Here is a 23,055-nt window from a genome sequence, read left to right on the forward strand (position 1 = left end):
CTTGTGGTCATTGTGTTTAAGAACCCCATAGTATATCACCCATTCCAGGCCCCCAGGTTGTAGATATCTACACTGGGGCCTGTGCGGTGTGCCCATGCTGGATGGAAACTGCTCGCCCCTGGCAGCCCAGCAGTCATTCTGGCTCAGGGAACTACAGCTCCAGGTATTGATAGACCTCTTCAGCTTCAACCTTGGGAGTAATGCCCAGGCGGACCAGAACACGCAACATGAAGGCAGTGAACCGCATGGCTAGGGTCTCCAGCCTGGAGAGCAGGTTGAAGGGTTATCGGTTGAAGGGAAGCAGACCCAGGCCAGCCACCCATTCAGCCCTCATGTTTACTCACCTCAAAACTACCTCAAACTTTAATGCCTCCCAGATGACCTTGATGTGACGCAGGAGGCTGCTGTTGTAAATGCCTTGGTATGCTGCACCGACCAGGCGACTCCAACCCCGAACAGCACTGCATCAAATACACACATCAGCTTGCTAACCTGCTGAAGCACCTCCTGGCTTCCCCTTGGGTCACCAACCTTTTGGCCATGAGGAAGTAGCGGTCAACAGGGGTGCCCAGGGTTGAGTTGATAGCGCGCACTGTGTTGATGTTTCGCAGCACTAGCAGCATGGGCCGTGGCAACGCCTTGAGCACTTCCATTATGCCATCAAAGTGTTCACGGGCCATGTCCTGCATGTAGGCTGCCTCCTCCCGGCTTATTAGGTGGGAACCCCACAGTTGGCCCAGGCGCACAGGTCGCTGCATGAGCACCTCAGAGAAGAGCATGTAGTCTGAAAAAGGCGGGGATTCCTGGGTTGCTGCCCAGTGGCAGGCTTCTGCCTGTTCCACCCTGGCAAACACCTACCTTGGACCCCAAGTGCAGCTGCGTGTGTCTTCATTGCAGCATCATCCCTCAGGATGATGGCCCGCCACAGCTGGCACAGGGAGGATCGGTCCCTGCAGGAAGGCCTTGCTGTGAGCTCCAAGCTGCAGGAAGAGGGGCCCCCTCCCCTCTTGCCTGGCCCCAGCTTACTTCTCGTCCAGGAACTGGTAGAGCCCATGGTCCAGGAGCACCAGCTCTGCTTTTCCATCTGGACCTTTCCGCACCAGAACTAGGAACACAGCATGTCAGCTCAAGCCACCCCTCTAGGATCCCACCCTGGGGGCTTTCCTACCATTGCCAGGGTGGGGGTCAGAGTGAATGAAGCCAGTGTAGAATATCTGTTCAGCAAAAGTCTGGATCAGCTTCTTTGCTACCTGGGGAGAACACAGGAAATGCATGTCAGTAACCATTGCCTAGCATCCACTGTCCTGCCCCAGCACATGGTACTCACATCCTGCACAGCCAGTCCCTGACTCTTGATGCCCTCCACGTCGTTCACCTTACAGCCGTCACAGAAGTCAGCTGTCAGCACCCGCTGAGAGAGAGTGAAAGCTGAGTGAGCTCAGCGGGGTATGTGTTGCCTACCCTCAGGGAAAGCTCTACCCAGCCTACCTTGCTGGACCTGTCCCAGTGCACCCGAGGGATAACAAGGTAGTGGAAGTGCTTTAGCTCCTGAGCACAGCGCTCAGCATTCCGGCCCTCATTCTCAAAGTCCAGCTCCTGGGCCAGGGTCCCCTTCAGGTCCTAGAGGTTATATATGGACAGATGGTCAGTCAGGTCCAGGTTTAGCATTTAGCTGCCACTCCCCGACGTGCTATGGGTGTCACCTACCTGTAGGACCCAGCTAAAGCCGAAGCTGGGGTGCATGAGCTCCACAAGCCGCAGCAGGAGTTCCAGTGTGTGCACATCCCCCTCAAAGCGATCTCGAAGGTCAATGTACTGTACCTGCGGCAGGCCAGGGTACACTGAAGCCAGGGTCACTGCTGACCCAGGGTCCATCTAATGTGTGGCAGCATAGATACCTTCACAGCTACAGCAGTGCCATCGTGTAGCTTGGCACGGTGCACCTGAGCCAGGCTTGCAGCAGCCATCGGTTCATAGTCAAACTCCTGGAAGAGTTCATTAGGGAGTGCCTGGAAGTCTTCAAGGAACAACTCATCCACCTGGCGAGAACGTGTACTGGGGGTCATTGCAGGGCTGGTAAGGCAGCCCCCTCCCTCTCTCCTCCTTCCCATCAGCTGGGCTCACCTCCCGGAAGCCCCGAGTAAGGGCCTTGTCCTCCAGCACACGCAGCGTCTGGATGTACTCGGTTGGCAGCAGGTGGTTGAAGGAGCACAGCCCTTGGCCCAGTTTCACATAGAGCCCCCCATTGCGGATGGCTCCAGCCACCAGGGCGTCAGCCGCACGCTGGTGACATGCAGACATGATCTCCACATACCTCGGGCTGTTCTGACCACAGGCATAGAGGAGAGGCTGTGGTAGCCAGCCGCTCCATGGTCCTCCCAGAACCTACCACCTCCGGTGTTCCCCTCACCCCACCATGTGCTCAGGATATGAGGACAAACCTCTTCCACTCCTCGAAGGACAACATTTGTGCACCACCAGTAGTCCAGGGAGATGAACAAACCAATCTTCACAGACCTGCAGGCAGAAGCAGCTTCAGCCCCAGGAAGGTTAAAGAGTAGGTTGGACCTTGTGGGACCCTCTGCTCTAAGCCCAGAGTCTGGCCTCTCCCATCAGCCCCTGTGTGCAAAGTGAGACTGGGCTGAGGCTCAGCCTCTAGGACTTAGGTCCTTGTGAGCTCAGGATACTACCTACTACTCATGACAGTACCTGGAAGGTGCCCAGACAGATTGCTGAGTGCCAGTGGGGAGAGGGATGAGGGCTGTGAGAGGAGGAAGAGGTGATGGGCATGGCAGCATCATGGTCCCGGGAAGGTCACTTAGCAAAAGGGAAAAAGTAAAACACTCTAGGAACCAGGGAAGGACTGGTGAGATGGCTCAACCAGTAAAGGCATTTGTCGTCAATCCTGTTGATCAGAATTCAACCTCCAGGGCCCAAATGATGAATCAACTCCCCAGTTTGTCCTCTGACCTACACATGGATACCATGGTGTACTTTCACATATACACAAATAAATAAATGTAAAAAATAAGAAAAAAGTCACAGACGCCAGATTACCCACTACTGTGAGGACTAGGAGCATCCCACTGACATCCCATACTGTAGACTACAACAGGCAGCCTTGATCCTCAGGACTCCAGCTGAAGGGGTCTTACAAGGCGGGAGGACACAAGGACAACCCCAGTAGGATCCCACTTCTAACTGTTCCACCACAGGAAAGCCCACAACTAAAAAGGAGGCAGGTCACTGACCTGACATAAAAGGGCTCCTTCTCTTTCTGGGATTTCTCTTCCTTCCCTGGCTATGAAAGCAAGAAAGAAGTCAACCCATACCCAGAAACTGAAACTCCACAAACTAGATCTTCCTACTCAGCCCAGGAGTACAGGCAAGCAGAAACCTGTACTGCAAAGTTGCTACAGACTGAGCAAAGACGCCATGAATGTTCTGAGCTCCTACTCAGAATACCCTTCTTTAGGCAGTGTAGACCGAAAGCATTTTAGTACTTTGAGGTAAGGACAGTGGTAACACCCACAGCAACTGAGGGCTGGGCATGTCAGAAACAAAGGGAAGAAACAAGATGGTGACTGGGAGAAGGAAGGTCTACTTGAACCTGTCTCTGCCCTCAGGGCTGGACATCAGGTCACTGCGTACAACACAGCCTGGCTCTCAACTCCATTGCAAAGCACCAGCTCCGAAGAGAAAGGCTAACTCCAAAGCTAGGCAGAGAACTACCAGTCTGAGCCTGGAGTGCAATGCCCTACACTAATGCCAGGAAGGGTGAAAAATGCCCCAAAAGGGAATACAGTTAAAGATCATTGGAAGACTGATGGTGACATCTGGGTGTAGACATGGGTGATAAAGCTCGGAACAAACAAACTCCAGAACAGTCTTTGCAACAGGACAACACAGGTGACAGACTGAATAAAATAGGTATCTGAGTTCAGATTAATAAACTAATGAATCTGTAAGTGGTAGACAGGAAACTTCTTTATGGAAAAATGCCAAATAGGTAGTGTTGAAAAGAGCGGCTAAAGTGGAAAAATCACCATCAATAATTAATTCTTCCAGAATGTATAGTAAGAGACATCATCACAAAGCACTGCTAAACACTGAGTGTGATGGCACACGCCCTGAGGGGTTCTGAGCAAGGCCAGCCTAGTCTACAGAGGGAGTTCCAGGATAGCCAGGCTGTTATACAGAGAAACCCTGTCTGAGGAAATCAAAACAACAACACAAAAAAAAAACAATGACTGGATTTAAAAGATAAACTGAGGTCACATGTCGGTAGACTGGACAAGAATCTAAAATATACTACTTCTATGTTGTTCTAGCCGGAAGAGCAGTAAGTGCCTTAGCCAGACTTGACTGGAGGGTACACTGTGCAAACCCATTCCCAAGAAGGCTAGACATTAACTATTCCAACCTCTGGCCCCACAACCCCAGTGGTTCCTCTGCAGTATCCTCTGACAAACTATTTACAGCTGCTCAAGGGGCCCCTGCCTTTGGCCCAGGAAACACAAGGGAGAGACAAGCAGATTTCTGTGTGTTCAAGACCAACCAGAAGAAAAAGGGAGGGGGGGGGTAGGAATTCATTTCTCTCCTGGTAAAGCATCTGTGCTTACTGTAGTTATAGAAATGAATATTCTTGTTTACATAAAGTATGCTCTAAGGCACAGGAGTGGAATAATGCAGCACTGATAGCTTACTCTGACACGTCCTTAGTGTGTTTTGAGACAGGATTTTATTATACAGCACTGTCTGAAGCTCACTATGTAGACCAAGCTGGTGTCAACCAAAAAAGATCCGACTGCTCTGCCTCATGAGTGCTAGGACTAAAGGTATGCACCACCATACTCAGCCATTTCCAGATATTTGAAATAACTTCAAAACAGAAAAGGAAGTAGGGCTGGTTAGTGGCATACCTCAAATTGCCAGTACTCAGGAAACTGAAGTAGGAGGACCACAAGTTCTGTAAACAATTTAACAATGCCATCTCAAACATTAAAAAAAAAAAAAAAAACCTGGGTGTAGTGGTGTATGCCTTTAATCCCAGCACCTGGGAGACCAGAGGCTTGGAGGCCAGCCTAATGTACTTTTAAGTTCTAGGCCTTCCAGGGCTCCATAGTAAAGCCTTGTCTCAAAACCGAAACGGGGAAAGAGCTCGAGGCTCTACTACAGAGAAAGCTCCTGCCCCAGGTCTGAGAGCCAGGCACCTCCAACTTCCACCCCTGCTGTTCCTGCCCCTCTGCCCTCTGTCCTTATACATCAGTATGCTTCTAGCCTTTGTTCACAGTGAGCTGGCCTGAGTTATTCTCCAGATCACTCTTGCTTTAGGCTCCTCCCAACTGCTGTTCTGTGTTTTGTGGGGCCCTGTACCCAGCTAAAGATGCTCCCCAGGTCTTCCTGGCCTGGTCCCTAGCAAGGTTTCCAAATAAAAAAGGGGCTCTGGGGATCCAGGAAAACCAATGTTTGAATGTACTCTCAGCACCTGGCCAAGGCCCATTTGGCACCTAGCAGTGAACTGTGAGGCCGGTTTCCCATTGATCAGAGTGGGCAGCAAGGGAGCAGCTGCCAGGGATCTGCAAGGTCCCTACACAGTATGACCACAGCAGCAGAATTAGAGTAAGGACCTTAGGTTCTGTTCTCAGAAGGCCCAGGGGTGAGAACTCGGGGCCTACAGAGCACAGGAGACATTGTTTAGCCTGTCAGTGGAGATGCCTCAGAGCTCCAGGCAAAACCAATCAGAAGGACAAGTGTGGAGAACCTCAAGTTTGGAAAGAGGTATCCAACCAACCACAGACATGGCCATGGAATAACTGGGCTACATCTCAGTGAGGTTTCTTATATGCCTAAGGTCCCAGGGACCTAAACCTTTCCTGAGAAGGTAGATTCGGCTCAGGGAGACAGCAGTGCTCAGAGGAACATGTTACCCTGCACCAAGAGACCCTGACCTCTACCAGATCAAAGACATTGAGGTTAAGGCTTCTCTTGTTAACCAAGTTAGAGAATATTAATGTTAATAAAGTTTTTCTCATTAACAAAGCCCAATGAGGCTGAGCCGTCAACTATAGGAATTCCCACCCTGGGAGAGGAAGGAAGTGTGCACACTCCTTCCACACTGTGCTAGGAGGGAGGTGGCAGTTCCCAAGCTCTAGGACTGGGACACCAGGTCTCCTTGGATGGTAGGATGAGGGCAGCTTCTCTATGTACAGGGCTGAAGCCCTTACCTTTAAGGCCATGGCTGATCTGGTAAAGTCTGTTGAAGTTTTAATCAGTACAGGTTTTGGGGAACTCTTATCATTGCCCCCTGGCCTGTCTACATGTATCCCTTGGAGGATAGGGGTATGGAGAAGGCCATCCCACCCAACCTATACCAGAGATGACATAGCCCTCCTACCTGCCAAAGCGCCCGATACCATCTACTGCAAGTCGCATCTTCCTCCTCTCCGATGCCTCCGCCATGAAATAGTGGGCTCCAAAGAGGAAGGGCACCCCCACCACGGTGACAGAGAGTGCCCTCCTCCACAGCAGCCTGGTTCTTGAGGTCCTGTAGAAAATGGGCAGAGGCTTGAAGTACTGCTCCTATGCAAGGAAGCTGGGGCCTCACTTTCCCTTTCTTGCCTTTGCAGAGCCAACTCTAAGTCCTGTCTATGGGACCACGTGAGCATCAGAGGACACCCACCACATCCTTCAGCTGTCCTGAATCCTGACCCTGGCCACTGATGTAAAGAGCTCATCAGACAGATAAGTAGAGGTTTGCAGTCTACAGACTGGACCACCATCTTTATCCCCAATATGATGTTGCAAAGAGATCCTGAGTGACAGAAAGTGAAACCTGGTAGTCAGCACAAACCAACCAAACTAAGCAAGCATGTAAAACAAGGAACAGGATAGGGTTCCATATTGCCCACGACGGCAAACGTCCACATAGGCCAAATACAGTATTAGCAGGAGCATCAGCCATGCTCATAGCCTTCTGTCTGCCATGGAACATGAAAAGGAAGGGCCTCCCCCTGCCCACAGAGCCATGCAGCTCCACATCTCTTCTGGCTGCTCTCACCCCTTGCTTAATTAATGCCCCAGTGAGACACTTCCGCTCTCCATCTCTAAATGAACCCTGTCCCTTTGATAGAGTGGGCACCTCCATCATAGTCCTCCCAATCTGCCAATGTCTGCTCATCATGAAGTTCTTATTGGAAGCACCTGTCTCCACAGAGCGTGACCAGTCATAGGTTAGGAACTCTGTGATCTCAGGTTCAAGACACCACAGGAGGTCTGATGTGGGCCTCTCCATCTTTGTGATCCCATGGTCATCTCCCTGCCTGGGAAGGGTGCCTGGCTATGGGGGTCCCATTACCTGGCCAGCGGGCTCTTGAAGTTTCTCCTGAAGAATATGGCCGGGCACGGCCAGGGCTTCTGCCTGCTCTGCAGCAGAGTGGAGTGAAAGTGACACAGTTGTATCTGTGAAGAAGAAAGACAGCAAGGCTTGGCAGAGGCAGGGACATGGGGACACAGCCCATGCTCTAGCATTGCCTGGCACCTACATAGGCCTGGAGCGAGCTCTTGCTCAGTGAGGGGCTGTCTGTGTTTCCAGGGCTCTGGGCAAGAAGGTGATTAGATACCAGCCTCAGCAATGAAGGCACAGGCTGCCTACAGGATAAGAAAGCTGAAGGCAGGAGAGGACAGATGTTCCAGGAAATGCCTTCCTGTCTGAAGGAAGAAAACGTATCCTGACCTGGCTTGTCTGTGGTAAGGGCCAACTTCGCATATGTGGTGGCACCTTTACCCTGGCATTTACTATTTCTTGGTGCTGACACCACTAACCTGTGACCACAGGAACTGGCCACTCACCAATTCTAAGAGGGTAGTCTTACAGATGTGACTTTTGTGTTGGACCTTGTTCCGAAAGCAAAAGGTTCAGGGAGAACTAACATAACTGGAAATCTGGGCCAAAGCCATGGCTGGAGAACCACAAATCCAACAAGGAATTAACTGTCTGCTAAATTATCATATTTATATCCAGAGATTAGCACTACTACCACCACTGGCAATGGGGACAATAACTACAGACAGTCATAACTGGCCATAGTGCCAAGAATAAGTGACTGTCTTGGCTATAAGTTGGACAGCTAGAATCGGCCCACCCCTTCCAAAGTGCAGAACACTACAGGAGAGGTGTGAGAGTCCCAGGATCGGGTAGAGTTCTGTGGAATGTTCTCTGGGCCTGGCATGGCTACTGCACTCTTCAACACACAGCAGCTGTGATTACCTGCATAAGACTTGTGTAAGACTGAACCTGTCAAAATAGCCTGTTACGAAGGGTGACTAGGCAGTGAACCCTAAAAGGGCACTGGCTTCTGTGAAGCAGTGACCTATGCTCCTGACTATAATGAAGTTTACTGGCACACACCATACATATATACATGTACACATGTATACCCACGAACACCCACACACACAAACACACACAGGTGGGCAAACACAAGACCTAAAAATAGAAAGTACACTAGCTGCAAAGAGAATCTCCAGAGTGGGAGGGGGAGAGCAGAAAACAACAGCGGCAGATACAGTTGAAATGCATTAGATTCATGTATGAAAGTGGTAGACTGAAACTCTTTATTATGGTGGCTCATGCCTTTAACCCTAGCACTGGAGAAGAGGCAGGTAGATGTCTGACTAAGAAGCCAGTCTGGTCTACAGAACAAGTTCAAGGCCCAGAGCTATACAATGAGACCTGCTTCAAACAAAACAAAACAAAACAAAACAGGGTAGGGTCTGAATAGATGGTTCAGTGTTGAAGAACATTGCTTATCCGGAGGACTAGGTTTGAATTCCACCACCAACTATCCCAGTTTACAACTATCTACAACTGGAATCTGTTGCCCCTTTCTGGCCTCCACAGGAACCAGGCACAAGTGGAGTATACAACCACACAGACAAAACACCCCATACACATAAAATAAAAAAATTTTTTTTCAAGACAGGATTTCTCTGTGTAGCCCTGGCTGTCCTGGAACTCACTCTGTAGACCAGGCTGGACTTGAACTCACAGAGATCTGCCTGTCTCTGCATCCCAAGTGCTGGGATTAAAGGTGTGTGCCACCATACCCAGCAACTTTAAAAAGAACCTCATTACTACATATAATTAGTATATACTAATAAAACACCATTATCACTCAAGGTAGGTTAGCCTTGGCTGGTCTGGAACTCAATACATAGACCAGGCTGGCCTCAAACTCACACAGATCCACCTGCCTCTGTTTTCCTTATGCTGGGATTAAATGGGGGCATGAAGCTAGAGAGATGGCCCATTATTTAAGAGTACTTCCTGCTCTCCCAGAGGAGCAGAGTTTAGTTCCCAGCACCCACTGGGCCACTCACAACTGCTGTAATCCAGTTCTAGGGGAGCCCAAGCCACTAGTGTCCAAGGCCTAGACACATGAGCACACACCCACATGGAAACACAAACACCCTCACACAGTAGGAAATAATAAAATAATGATGATGATGATGATGATGATAATCTTTCAAAGGCATGTATTAGTACACCTGGCAATAAACTATTATAAATAAATAAATAAAAAAGGTAAGCAGGCATGGTTACGCAGGCCTTCAATCCCAGCACTTGAGACTCAGACACAGGTGGATTTCCCTGAGTTTGAAGCCATCCTGGTCTACATAGTGAGTTCCAGGATAGCGAGAGCAACAGAATGAGACTGTTTCAAAAGAAAAAAAAAAAAAAAGATAGACAGAGCTTAAAAACCTACTGAGAACCCAGAGGCAGAACATTGGGACACCCCACCTAGAGAACTACAGGAGTGAACCATATACATGGCCCGAGAAATGCTCACAGAAGCCCTTGGGCAAGTGTTGACGACCTCCATCTCCCAGTCTTTTTTTTTTTTTTTTTAAAGATTTGTTTATTTATTTTATGTATACGAACACAATGTAGCTGTCTTCAGATAGCATCAGATCCCATTACAGATGGCTGTGAGCCACCATGTGGTTGCTGGGAATTGAACTCAGGACCTCTGGAAGAACAGTCGGTGCTCTTAACCTCTGAGCCATCTCTCCAGGCCCCATCTCCCAGTCTTAAGACAGGTCTTACTGTGTGGCTCTGGCTAGCCTCAAACTGCTGGGCTCACAAGGTCCTCCTGGCCCTGCTGATGAGTAACTATGAGCACAGACCATTGCACCTTGTTCCTGACCTTTTACCGTGAAATGTTCTAGAAATTCAGGATTTAATATTCACAGTACAATGCATCATGCCCACGAGGCAGACATTATCTGGCCGAGGCACATTGGATTACAATGAAAATAGCACAGACATTGAAGGGTCAGATCTATCTTCCAAGAAAATCCCACTGACTGAACTCTCAGCTCTGCAAGATCAATCAGATACAGCAGGCCCTGGCTTTCTTTTCTCTTTTTAATGTTTATTTATTTAATATATGTGAGTACACTGTCACTGTCTTCAGACACACCAGAAGAGGACATCGTATCCCATTATAGATGGTTGTGAGCCACCATGTGTTTGCTAGGGATTGAACTCAGAACCTCTGGAAGAGCAGTCAATGCTCTAACCGCTGAGCCATCTCTCCTGCTCCAGTTTTCAAGGAAACAAGGGGTTCAAAGAACAACCGGGGCACATGGGAGACTTGTAGGTACCATCAACTAGAAAGCTCCTGTAGGAATGGCAGTGCAGGGGAGAAGACCTGAAGAATGCTCACTGTGTTCCATTCAGAGCAGGAGCTGGGGAGTAATCGCAGTCATGACACAGCCAGGACCTAGAACCCAGCTCCCTCCCAAGGTCACACTAAAGTGGCACACACTGGTACTGTTCCGTTAGCAGTTGTTTCTAAAAAGTAAGAGGTAGACCGCAAGCAACTGGAAAATGGTATTTTGACTGAGAGTGGGGTCTGCTCCATAAGAAAAGGGGGTCCCACGGTTATCCAGAGGTGAGGATGTTAAGAGGAGCTGGGCCAAGAACCCCAGTAGAATACAAGACCCACTGCCTGCCGACTGGAGGTACAGTGATTCTATCTCATGCCTGATGCCTGCTTCTCCAGCTTTTTCTTTCCAGTTTCTTCTCTTTTTCTTTCCTTCTTTTTCGAGACAGGGTTTTTCTGTCTAGCCCTGGCTATCCTAAAACAAACTTGTCCTATAAACCAGGCTGGCCTGGAACCCAGAAATCTGCACGCTTCTGCCTCTGGAATCCTGGGATTAAAGGCATGACTGCCTGGCTCCTTCCAGTTTTTTTTTTTTTTTTTTTTAAGATTTATTTATTTGTTTTATTTATAAGTACACTGTAGCTGTCTTCAGACACACCAGAAGAGAGCATCAGTTCCTATTACAGATGGTTGTGAGCCACCATGTGGTTGCTGTTACTTGAACTCAGGACCTCTGGAAGAACAGTCAGTGCTCTTTACCTCTGAGCCATCTCTCCAGCCCATCCTCCCAATTTCTTAAAGGTTTTGTTTACTTTTGTCTGAATATATGTGTGTGCAGCACATAAATGTCTGGTACCCATGGAGAACAGAAGAGACCCCCTGGGACTGGAGTTACATATAATTAGGAGCTAATTGGGAATCGAACTTGAGTCCTTTTGAATAGCAGCCAGTGCTCTTAACCTCTTAGCCAGAGTATATGCCACGAGTGTATCTGTGGGTGCCCACAAGAGGCTGGAGCATCAAAAGCCGGAGAGCTGGAGTTGCAGGTGGTTGTGAGCAGGGAATGCTCTCAGCCACTGAGCCATCTCTCTGGTCCCCATTAAGATTTCTTTCTCTTTTGCTGTTGAAAAGTGATTTGTGTTATTTTTATTTGTGTATGTGTGTTGATCTGTGGGGATTTTTGCCTTGTGACCGTGGAAGTGCCTGAGGCGGGCAGGAGAGGGTACTGAATATCTGGAACTGGATGGTTGTAGGCCACCCAGTGTGAGTGAACTGAATCTGAGTCCTCTGTGAAAGCAGGACGCATCCTTAACCCTCTCTCTAGCCCACCAGTTATCTCTCAAGCACAAAACCTCTCACCACAGGGACATGAAGAATGACTCCTCGCATGGGAGGTGCATATGGAAGTGTGTAGAGACTGTCTTAGCTAAGGCCACACTCACTGTGTAACCCCAATACTCAGGGGGTGTTCACAGGAAGACAAGTTTCAACATTACACACACACACACACACACACACACCCCTTTAACCCAGCACTCCAGAGACAGAGGCAGGTGAATCTCTGTGAGTTAAAAGCCAGCCTGGTCTACGTAATGATTTTCAGACCAGCTAGAGTTATATAGCGAGAGACTTTGTCTCAAAAAGATATATTTTTTAAATTAAGTATTAAAATATCTAGGCCAACAACAACAAAAACCCAATTTCAAGGAGGAAGTCAACTTATTAATAATGGGTAGACTCAGGGACTGGAAAGATGGCTCAAATGTTAAAGGCTAGGCTCTTAGGTAGATTCAGGTAGTGGGTACCAACAGTTAAGCATAACATACGAATCAATTATTATCACTGTTATTGCTGCTCAATGATGCAGGAATGAGAAGCTCAGTGACAGGCGCTAACTACTCTGATTGCATACACATGGGGGGAAACAGTCCCTGCACTCGGTGAGTATATACAACAATCACCTGTGATCCCAACACCCAGTGGGCTGGGCAAAGAGAACCCACTGAAAGTTCAAGGCTACACAGTGATTTCCAGGCCCCCCAGCCATGTGTACAAAGGTAAAACCCCTGTCTGAAAGCAAAAGTATAAAAGGGTTAAGTGTGTCCAAGACCTGCATAGTCCCCAGTAGCATAAGGGGAGGACAAGTCGCATGTTTTCTATAATATCAAAATCCCTGGCATGAGGAGGCATTGTGCGGATAAAGCAGCTGTTTTATGGCAGAGGCACTGATTATGCTGTGCCTGGCCTGGCTGGCATCAGTTAAAGACTCTGCTAGACCTGACTTGGGGAGACTGTGCATTTTCAGTTGTTTGTCTTGTGAGATGGGGGTCTCCCCGTAGCCCAGGCTGTCACGGAAGAAGGGGCTCTTATGGACCAAGACAGTAAAGGCTAGAGATGCTACTCACATCTGCAGGGCAGATGCACCTCCTGTCTTTTGCGGACCCCTGGGTGACTCTGGACAGGCTCTTGGCTATGGTACTTAGCAACTAACTTAAGTTCCTCTTCCTCAATAAACCTCGGATTCTTGCTTTCCAGAGTCTGACTGCACTATCTGCAACACCTTGGAGCAGTGCCCAACATACCCAATGCTATGAATGTGTCCAGCAGGGGAGCACCAAGGCCACAGTGGGATCAAGGATTCCCCACACAGCACTCCAAGGCTCTGTCCCAGTTCCCTGTTGGGCCCAATGCCTACTGCTCTCTCCAGCTAACCCAGATGACCACGCTCACGCTTACTTTCTAAACTGAATTATTTATTATCCACTTCCCCACTGCTCTGCTCCCTCTCTCTCTCTTTCTAAGATTTATTTACTTAAGTACACTGTCTTCACACACACCAGAAGGCATTAGATACTATTACAGATGGTTGTGAGCAACCATGTGGTTGCTGGGAATTGAACTCAGGACCTCTGGAAGAGCAGTCAGTGGTGCTCTTAACCACTGAGCCATTTCTCCAGCCCTCCCCGCAACCCCCTCTTACTCCCCTCATCCCAAGAAAGGGTTTCATTATGTAGCCCTGGAACTCCCTCTGTGAACCAGGCTGACCTCAAATTCAAACAGATCCGCCTGCCTCTGCCTCCCACACACTGGAATTAAAAGGTGTGAGCTTCCACTGTCCAGGTCCCACTGCTTTTTCAACAGGAAAAAAAAATGGTTTACTTCTCTGGGAAGTGAGACCACTTACGACACACGTAGACAGGTCACACACCGAGAATGCAAACTTTCACTAACTGGGGCAAAGGGTGACAGAGGACTGGTTGAGAACTTCAAAGGAGTCACTGAATCAGGAATGTCAGTGCTGAGAGCACAGAAGCACAGAATGACTAAGGCAGACAGACATGGTGCACACACTGCTGGGCTTTAGGCAAAGCCAGGAAGTTGGGAGAGGAAGACCCGGCTACAAACATCTACCCCAGACAATAGAAGCCGGGAAACCTCCCACACAGCAGCTCCTCTGTGTTCACAAAAACTAGTGCAGTGTCATAGGCTGCCCCACAAAGTATGTAGAACAAAGACTCTTTTAGGAGGCGCCTGTTAATGCCCTCTGCCCCACCAGGATTCATCTACAGTAAAAGGTCAGTCAGATAGAAGATGCCAGTCTGGCTCTGGGCATAACATCAAGGAGATAAAACCTTGTGCTGAAAATTCCAGAGCTACCACCCTGGGTTACTGCCAAGGTTGCTCAAATGCCCGGGTCCTTCTGAAATAGGACACCCAGAACCCTTTAAGCTATCTTCTGAAATATCCATCAAATGAGAAAGAATCTGAGGCCCCCCAAAAGGTGGGGGGGGGGGCGGAGAACCTACAGTCAGGCATGCCAAAATCCAAACAAATTGCAAACAAGAGCAGGTCTAGGGAGACTCTGGTTCCTGACTCACATGAAGTCAGTTCTGTGACTGTGGAGAAAAATGATGGCAGGAGATAAGGTCAAGGAGGAGCGTCCTCTGGGGCAAAACAAGGTCATGGGGACAGGGAAGTTCAGAAGACTCAGATATGGAGCTTGAAGATACTGTTTGCTAACGCTTTGCCTGCATTGCAAGTGAATTAAGCATTATATAAACAGCAACAGGGAGGGGAAAATACAGACTTTATTCTTGAGGTGAGCCCAGCCTCTGTCTACCATTACCTCCTTCCCAGGTCCCTGCGATGTCCACGATTTTGCTAGTTGCCCACAGTGCTGGCAAACAAAAAGGGTGTCCATACATTTTCTCCCACCAGGATACTGCCTGTCTATACTCACCAGCCTGTGGTGATGTCGACCTGCAACTGTCACATATCCCCTTCGAATTTTAGTTTAGACAGAGTGACATAGGGAGGCTTCCTGCACCTAGTTCTCCTGGGTTTGTTTTGGATTTTTTTTTTTTTTTTTTGGCACTATGTGGCTTAAGATTTACTATATAGACCAGACTTGCCTTAAATTCATAGAAATCCTCCTGCCTCTGCCTCCTGAGTGCTGTGCCTGGTAGTCCTCGTCCTTTTTACAGAGCATGAACACACGCATATAGTCTGTCTGCAGAAAGAAACATTCAACTAGTGTTCTCTCCAGTGACTGCATGAAGCAGCAAAATCATGCTCTAAGGAGAAGCCTATAGCCAGACTCAGAGGGCTAGAGAAAGATCAAAGATGTCCACATAAACCTGCCGGATAGGGCCCTAAAAAAAGGTGACTAGACTATGACCTTTAAGAGGATAGCCCAAGACACCTCAACAGGACACTGAGACACAGGACATTTCCCAAAGTTAGGGGGTGACAGACTAGGGCTTTGAGCTAGAGGGAGTGGATGTTGTTACCAGGAACCTGCAAGGACTCCACTGGACAGTGGAGCAACTCCTAATCAGAGGTTAAAACTTGCTTTCCAGTAAGGTGGTGGTACACAATTTTAATCCCAGCACTTGGTGGCAGAGGTAGGCAAATTTCTGTGAGTGAGTTCCAGGACAGCCATAGCTAAAACAGAATAGCCCACTTTAGGAAATGGGGGGGGGGGGTTGGGAAAGCCAAAGCAAAACAAACCCTTGCCTTTCTAGCCAGGCAGTGGTAACATGTGGCTTTGATCCCAGCATCGGATCTCTGAGTTGGAGGCCAGCCTGGTCTACAAAGCTAGTTCCAGGACAGCCAGGGCTGTTACACAGAGAAACCCTGTCTCAAAAACAAAACAAAACAAACTCCCAGGGCTGTCTGGAGGCTTAAATGACAAGTGACATAGAGATGTGGAAAAGTTTTGTAGCATGCGTCTCTGACAGGACTCCATCAGAAAGCACAGCCCCAGCAGGGCTGCACACTGCCAGCCAAAAGTTAACCCAACTCCTCGGATATCATTATCTAAACCTACAAGGCCAGATGTACTAGAAAAACAACTTCAGAGAAGTTTAAAAACAACACAACTGAAAAAGGACCATTGGCAAGGACAGGGAATTGGCAAGGACACCCCCAGGGCCAGAACAAGGGGCTATGGGGGCCAGGGCATACAACCCAGCGGGTATCATGGGGTTGTGGAGAAGCAGGTAGAGAGTACAGAGCAGCTTCCCGGGGAGACCCGATGGATGCGCTGAGGACAGAGGCAGGAGGGAGAGGACCCTGGGGTAAGGTTAAATGATGCAAAGTCTTTCCGAAGACTCTGGGGAATAATGGGAAACCGGGGATCTGAGAGTTCGCCAAAGCTTTGGGGTCGACAGGCAGGGCTCGGGCCTGGGTTGGGTTCAGATCCTCTGGGTACAGAGTACACCCCAACGCAGGGATGCGAGAGCCAAGTCAGAGCCCGGGTCCAGGGCGTGCGGGGGCGGGGTCCTCACCGGCCGCCACATGTTTCCGGCAGTGCTCTCTTCCCGGTTTCGCCGCAGACGTCCCCGCTGCCCAGCCGACCCCGCGGAAAGAGTAGGCAACGCGCTTGCGCACCGGCTCACCTCTCCACTCAGACCTTGGTAGAGTGGGAGGGCCACGCCCCCAAAACGTGACGTGACCACCTCGGCTGCGCCGCAGCGGCCCCTTGAGGTCGGCCGGGGCATAATTTCATGGGAGAGGTGAGTCTACCAAATTTTTTCGTTTGTTTATTGTATGGTTAGGAAGCAATTTTCAAGAGTCGGTTGGTTCTTGCTTTCCACCTTCTGAGGCATTGCTTTATTTCTGTTTGTGCATGCCAGGCTAAGTTTGCAGGCAATTTTCCTCTCGCCCCTCCTATCTCCCTGTAGGAGTGCTTTTTACATTGTTCTTGGAACTCCCTAGGTAATCCCTTTTACCTACTCAGCTGTATTCCCAGAACCTTGAGTTGGCTCTTTAATTTTGTCAGGCTCTCTTTCCTCCTTGAAAAGTGACGGCGTAACTCAAAGCTGACACTTGGTCATTTTCACAACTCTCGGTATTCACTTGCACAGGCTATAATGACAGTTTCACAACACCCTTTGAGCCAGCCACGCAGAGAGCTAGAGACACCTTAGCTTTCTCGCCACCTATGCCTGTTAGAGTCCGGGTTCTGTGTCCTCCTATTCTTCACTCTCCATGATTCCCGTTCCTTCTGCAAATACTCTTCTAGAGTGGCCCTGATTACCTGGTTCCTCAGAACTCCCCTGCTTTCCTAGCTACAGGTGCCCTTTTCAGCAGCTGTCCCTTAGGGCCAAGAGGCCATCCTATGTTGACCATTGTGTTCTTTGAAGCCACCTGAACACCCCCGCCCCCTTGCTGGAGCTGGGAAGCTGCCTTCTGGTTGAACATGGCTGTAAGTAGGTCTAAAATGCTGCCATGCCTTCAGTCCCAAATTAAGTTTGGACTGAGTATCTGGCAGGAGGCAGAGCATCAGATATAAGGGGGTTACAAAAGTCCATGAGCCAGAGAGTCTAGGGCAATGGCACCCTTTCAGCTCATTCATTTTGGACTGGCTCCTTGCCAGGCTTAGGAAGTACTTGTAGCTGAGATGTCTGGGAGCAATTGTAATGCAATGTGTCAGGGACAAAAAGATTCAGGGTGCACAAAGCCCAAGACTAACAGGCAAAATTGGGTGTTCTGGGCTGGAGAGATGGCTCCGCAGTTAAGAGCACTGACTGCTCTTCCAGAAGTCCTGAGTTCAATCACCAGCAACCACATGGTGGCTCACAGCCATCCGTAATGAGATCTGATGCCCTCTTCTGGTGTGTCTGAAGACAGCAACAGTGTACTCATATACATAAAATAAATGAAAAGAAAAATGAGTGTTCTGAGACAGGACTACTCATAAAGCACCTGGGAGAGGTAGGTGGCAATTAGGTCCAGATATACTGTCGGGAACAGATCAAAGTCCTAAGCCCTGTGAGGTCACACCCGAACCAGGGAGACTTGGCTGAGAGCTACCAGGAACCTGTTGGAAAATCTTGGGGCCCCAAGTAGTCCTGGAAACACCAGGATACCTATTTAACCCCAACCTTTCCAAACAAGCAGAGTGTCCCTGAGCATCTGCAGCAGTTGGTAGCCAGTGTATTTTTGGTGACATATGTCAGGATCTATACATAAAGTCACTCAGGTATACAAGGGCTCAGAGACCATGAGGTCACAAACCTCACAGTGCTAGTGATAGGGCTAGCCCGGGTCGGAGCTTGGGTGGTAGAGAAGCGACTACAAGGTAGAGACATCCAGAGGGGGGGAAAGGTGTTTGCAAATGAAATTGTCCAGGATTTCCTAAGCTCCAGCTGGCACAGCGGATAGAAAGGGGTGGGGCTAACTGGGGAAGAGGTGCAACCTGTTTGGAGACTCCAGCACGCCCACCAGCTCCCTCAGGGGATCTCCAGTAGCAAAAACTCCTTGTGTTCCAGTGCTTGGTCCTGCTCTGGCTACAGCTGCAGAGCTTACCATTTCTTAAGCTTTCATCCCTGGAAGCTCCAGTTCCTCATAGGAAGGCTGTGGCCTCTCTCTCAGTGTAGCATCTTTCCTCATGGAGCTGCTTGGTAAACACCTAGTATTTTGTCCCCAGACTTTGATTGGCAGACTGGAGGCTCAGGCTCAGTGCCCAACTCTCAGGACCTTAGGCCTTGAAAGCTACCATGACCAGGACTTTGTTGGACTCACCTGCTGTGTACACCTACTGTGTGCATCTGCTTTAAAGGATTCTCCTCTGAGACAGCTGCCACTGTATTCAGGAGTTTTGCTGGGCCTGCTCAGAAAAGAGTTGCTTTTTCTGCCGGCGGGTAGCAAGCATCAGGAGACCCTCACCACAGTGTCCGGACACCCCTCCCAACTACTGTGTGCAATTCTGCTCTAATTGCATGTGGCCTTGGGGATCCAGGGGTGAGGTAGGAGGATAGAGATAAGGAAGGACTAGGAGAGGAAGCTCCATCTATTCAGCCATGCAAAAGCCATCATCCCTGCTGGATACGTTTTTCCAGTGCAGACTTTTAGGTGGGAGCACCCCCACTCCCCTAAGTGACTCCTTATCCGCGCTGTGCAAGGAAGTCCAATAAACCCACTGGCTCTCCAGAGTGAGCTTCTGGGGATTTGTACCTGGGTTTGTCACTGGAACCTTAGGAAGAGGTGGGGGGGGGCGTTGCTAACATCTTCTGAAAAAGAACTTTACCAACAGCTCCCCAGAAGACTTTGGTCTTTCTCACCTGCCTCTCTGGGGATCCTAGGAATCCTGACTTCTAGGGGAAACGTATCCGGTCGGTCCATCAGTGCCGTCCTCTCCTGGTCTGTCCCTCCTGTCACAGAAGCCTCTTGGCACAGGAACTTGGCCCTGTCTTCTCCCCGTGTAGGACCAGGTCCCTTTCCTCTTCTCCCACAATGCTCTACCCCACTGGCTCCCCACAAGGGAACTCACACACTTCCATTGCATCTCTCATTCACAAGCAAAGCCTCCTGTCCTTGGTGTGCTGATTACTTGGTGTTGGGCTGGACCTTAGGCAAGCCTTCTTAGTTCTTGTTGGTACAATGTAGGCAAACAGACACCCTTTGTGGGCTTCTTAGACCTCCCAGGTGATTTTTAGTCCCTCACTAGTGGTTAGGGCTTCCATGGCCATCCAGGATCTCTTAGTCCTTCCACGATTACCTAGACTTCCTCCTACTGTGCCTCTCATGGACCCATCCACAATGACCGTCTCTGGAATCCATTGTGAAGGCTCCCTCCCCAGCTACATGCTTCCCCACATCTACCACTGAAAGACAGCCAAGAAACTTCTGACCAGGAACTGGATGGACAACCAGAAAAGTAACCAGGATTTCCCGGAGCTACACAGAGCAGCCTCATCCCTGTACAAACACATAAGCATAAAAATAATTTTTTAAAGATGTATTTATTTATTATGTACAGTATTCTGCACCTCTGGGAGAGTAGTCGGTGCTCCTAACAGCTGAGCCGTCTCTCCAGCCCCCAAGAGTTGGAGATTCTAATAAAGATATTTAAACATTACAATAAAAGAGGAAGAGAGGGACTCGAGAAAATGGAACAGATCCAAGAACATGGCAGTGGGATTTTCTGAGATGGGGGTCACTGCAGAAAGCGAGACATACCCAAGTATCCATATGGGCTCCGCAAGGCAGGCTGCAGACAGTAATACAGACACGGATGTGGGTGTGAGCTCTGATTAATCAGTAAAGGTTATGCTCATGTTAAGATTTATAAGCAATGTCTTTAAATGGTTGTTTAATAAAGATCACTGAGTACTTGGGAAAACTGACAGCTTGGAATTTATTTAAAACTGGGTTTTTGTCTGAGCTGTGTCTGAATGTCAAACAAAAACTATTGATTTAATAAATGGTGATCTGCTCTTCAGAATATTTTAAAAAGTTTTAGATTATTGATTAATTATTAATTATTAGTAGTCACTGCTACTAATAATTGATTTTCCAAAGTAACTTCTTCCAAAGCAAATATGAACAAATGACTTCATTATTAACAGAAGGTGTCCTCCATACTAAAGGAAAAGGATAAACCCATTATATTTAAGACATTTGGAATTTTTATATTAATAATTATATTGAAATATATAATATTATATATTTCATGCCAGAAAAGGACATCGAATCACATTACACATGGTTGTGAGCCACCATGTAGTTGCAGGGATTTGAACTCAGGACCTCTGAGAGGATCCAGTGCTCTTAACCGCTGAACTATCTCTCTAGCCCCAGTTGGTATATTTCTAACTAATCAGTATTATACTCATCATCTGGGTAGTGCACATCTTTAATCTCAGCACTCAGAAGGGAGTGGCAGACAGTTCTCTGTGAGTTCCAGGGCAATTAGGCCTACATAGTAGCTTCCAGTCTAGCTATGATACAAAATCAGCCCTTATCTCAAACAAATACAAAGTCAGGGGCTAGAGAGATGGTTCGGCATTTAAGAGCACTTGGTGCTCCTGCAGAGTAACTAGGTTTGATTCCGAACACCTACATGGTGGCTCACAACCATCTGAAACCCCAGTTCCAGGGGATCCAACATCCTCTTCTGACCTCTTTAAAATCATGCATGCACATAATGTGCTTCCATACACGTGGGCAAACTCTTACACATAAATAAAACAATTAATAAGACATAATAAAAAGACGCTAATTGACAGCTGGTAGTGGTACACACCTTTAATCCCAGAACCCCATGCCTCCTACTGCCCTCCGTTCTCAAGGCCTGATCATGGTCCCTGCAAGATGCAAGATTCTCCTCATAAGGGTCATTCTGGGGTGGGAGGAGGAGGTGGCTCAGCAGTTAAAGGACACTGACAGCTCTTCCAGAGGACCCAGGTTCAGTTGCCAGCACCCACGTGGCAGCTGACAACTGCCTGTAACTCCAAGATCTGATGCCCTCATACAGGCAAAACACCAACGCACATTTTTTTTAAAGTCGTTTTGCAAGGTAATTGGCCTCAACTTCCTTCTCCACCATCTAAAGCCGCCTTGTCATTATTTGTTATCACAAGCTCCTGAAGAGAGAGACAGAGTGAAACCTATAAAAGCATCAGTACAAAGGACAGCAACAATTGTCTCAGCCATTCAGACCCTTTGGGTGGTTGTCAAGTTGCACCCCAAAAGGCGGCTAAGATTTTTTTCTCTTCTTTTTCTTTTCACAATTGAAAATAAATGAGATGCCCTGTATAGAATTATAATCAGAAATAGGGGGAACAGAAAACACTAGGGATGTTAGATGTTTTGTTGGTGTCTTTTCCCTATGAATGGGGTTGATAGTGAAGTTCTTAGAGTATTGAAAGCATCTAGAGAGAGAAAGGCTTGCAGCCATTGTTAACTGTGCTGGACTTCTCACTTCTCTGTGGGCAAGAGGCTTCGGTCAGATGCTTTACCTCAGGGGCTCCTTTCCCCTTCTCCTGTGGCTCAGTGGTTAAGAGCACTGACTGCTCTTCCAGAGGTCCTGAGTTTAATCCCTAGCAACCACATGGTGGCTCACAGCCATCTGTAATGGGATCTGATGCCCTTTTCTGGTGTGTCTGGAGAGTGACAGTGTAGTCACATACACAAAGTAAATACATCTTTAAAAAAATAAAATAAGATTTTAGGGTCTCCACTGTTGCTGACCTTTAGGCTTTGAAGGATGATCAAAGGGCCCAGACAGTTTCTACTGTAGATTCCCCAGAGGGTCTAGAGCTCACCCAGGAGAAGAGAAGATCTTACAGGTTTTTCAAGCATTATAATTTGTGTCCTTGTGCAATGTCCTAAAAATTGTTTAAGATCCAACAAAAGGTTAAGACCATTCATAAAACTGTCTCTGACAAAAAATAAAAGAGAAAAAGTATTTTGTCCTATATAGGGTCACTATTGTTGTGATGAAGCGTCATGACCAAAGAAAGCAACTTGGGTTTATCTCAGCTTAGTCCGTCACAGAAGGAAATCAGGGCAGGAATCTGGAGGCAGGAATCTGGAGGCAGGAGCTGATGCAGAAGCCACTGCTTACTGACTTGCTCATCATGAATTGCCCAGCCAGCTTTCTTATAGAAGCCAGGACCACCAGCCCATGGACAGTGTAAAAGTAACTATTATTTGCCTGCAGTAACTGTCCTCTCTGACATTTACTGCCTCTATTTGCTAACAGAGGCCTAGTCCTGGAATCTTCTAACCTCCATCCAATCTTATCTAGGCCTAGAATGTTTCCATCCTCTGAGACTTGCTACTGAATAAGTTCACCCTTTCTTGTTCTTTCTGATCTCTGGCTGACTCAACTCAGCTGTTCTGGCTCAAACTCCTATCCAAGCTGACTGATTCAAAGTGGCTTCTCTCTCTCTCTGCCTCTCCTGAATTGTTCTGCTTGGCATCAAACTAACTCTAGCAATCTGTTCTAACTTTGTGGTTCCTTCTCATATTCTGGCTTAATTCTGTCTTAACCTGTGTCTAGCTTGTTGTCTGCAACTTGTCTCTGTACAACTGTCCTAGTAAAACTGTCTTCTTCCTTCCTCTCTCTCTCTGCACTGCTCTGTAAAGTAGCTCA

The 23,055-nt window shown here is 48.3% G+C and overlaps 1 protein-coding gene across 2 annotated transcripts; it reads right to left on the reverse strand.

Moving 5' to 3' along the window:
• Nucleotides 1-11: 11 nt before the first annotated feature.
• Nucleotides 12-16,570, reverse strand: ADCK5 (aarF domain containing kinase 5). 2 transcript variants are annotated; one of them, XM_080939897.1, is made up of 15 exons: nt 16,460-16,570; nt 7,358-7,461; nt 6,398-6,547; nt 2,442-2,517; nt 2,125-2,325; nt 1,899-2,039; nt 1,708-1,821; nt 1,489-1,620; nt 1,328-1,411; nt 1,169-1,250; nt 1,027-1,105; nt 859-950; nt 532-784; nt 345-461; nt 12-263 (listed from the first exon to the last, which is right to left on the reverse strand). In XM_080939897.1, the coding sequence occupies exons 1-15, from the start codon at nt 16,469-16,471 to the stop codon at nt 152-154; spliced, it is 1,749 nt and encodes a 582-aa protein (XP_080796023.1). In that variant the 5' UTR covers nt 16,472-16,570; the 3' UTR covers nt 12-151. The 2 variants fall into 2 exon arrangements, with proteins under 2 accessions (XP_080796023.1, XP_080796024.1); XM_080939898.1 differs by lacking the exons at nt 7,358-7,461; nt 16,460-16,570 and having other exon boundaries at nt 2,125-2,320; nt 6,398-6,519.
• Between the last annotated feature and the right edge of the window lie 6,485 nt (nt 16,571-23,055).

This window comes from Micromys minutus (genome assembly GCF_963924665.1).
Source record: "Micromys minutus genome assembly, chromosome: 27".
Taxonomy (NCBI): domain Eukaryota; kingdom Metazoa; phylum Chordata; class Mammalia; order Rodentia; family Muridae; genus Micromys; species Micromys minutus.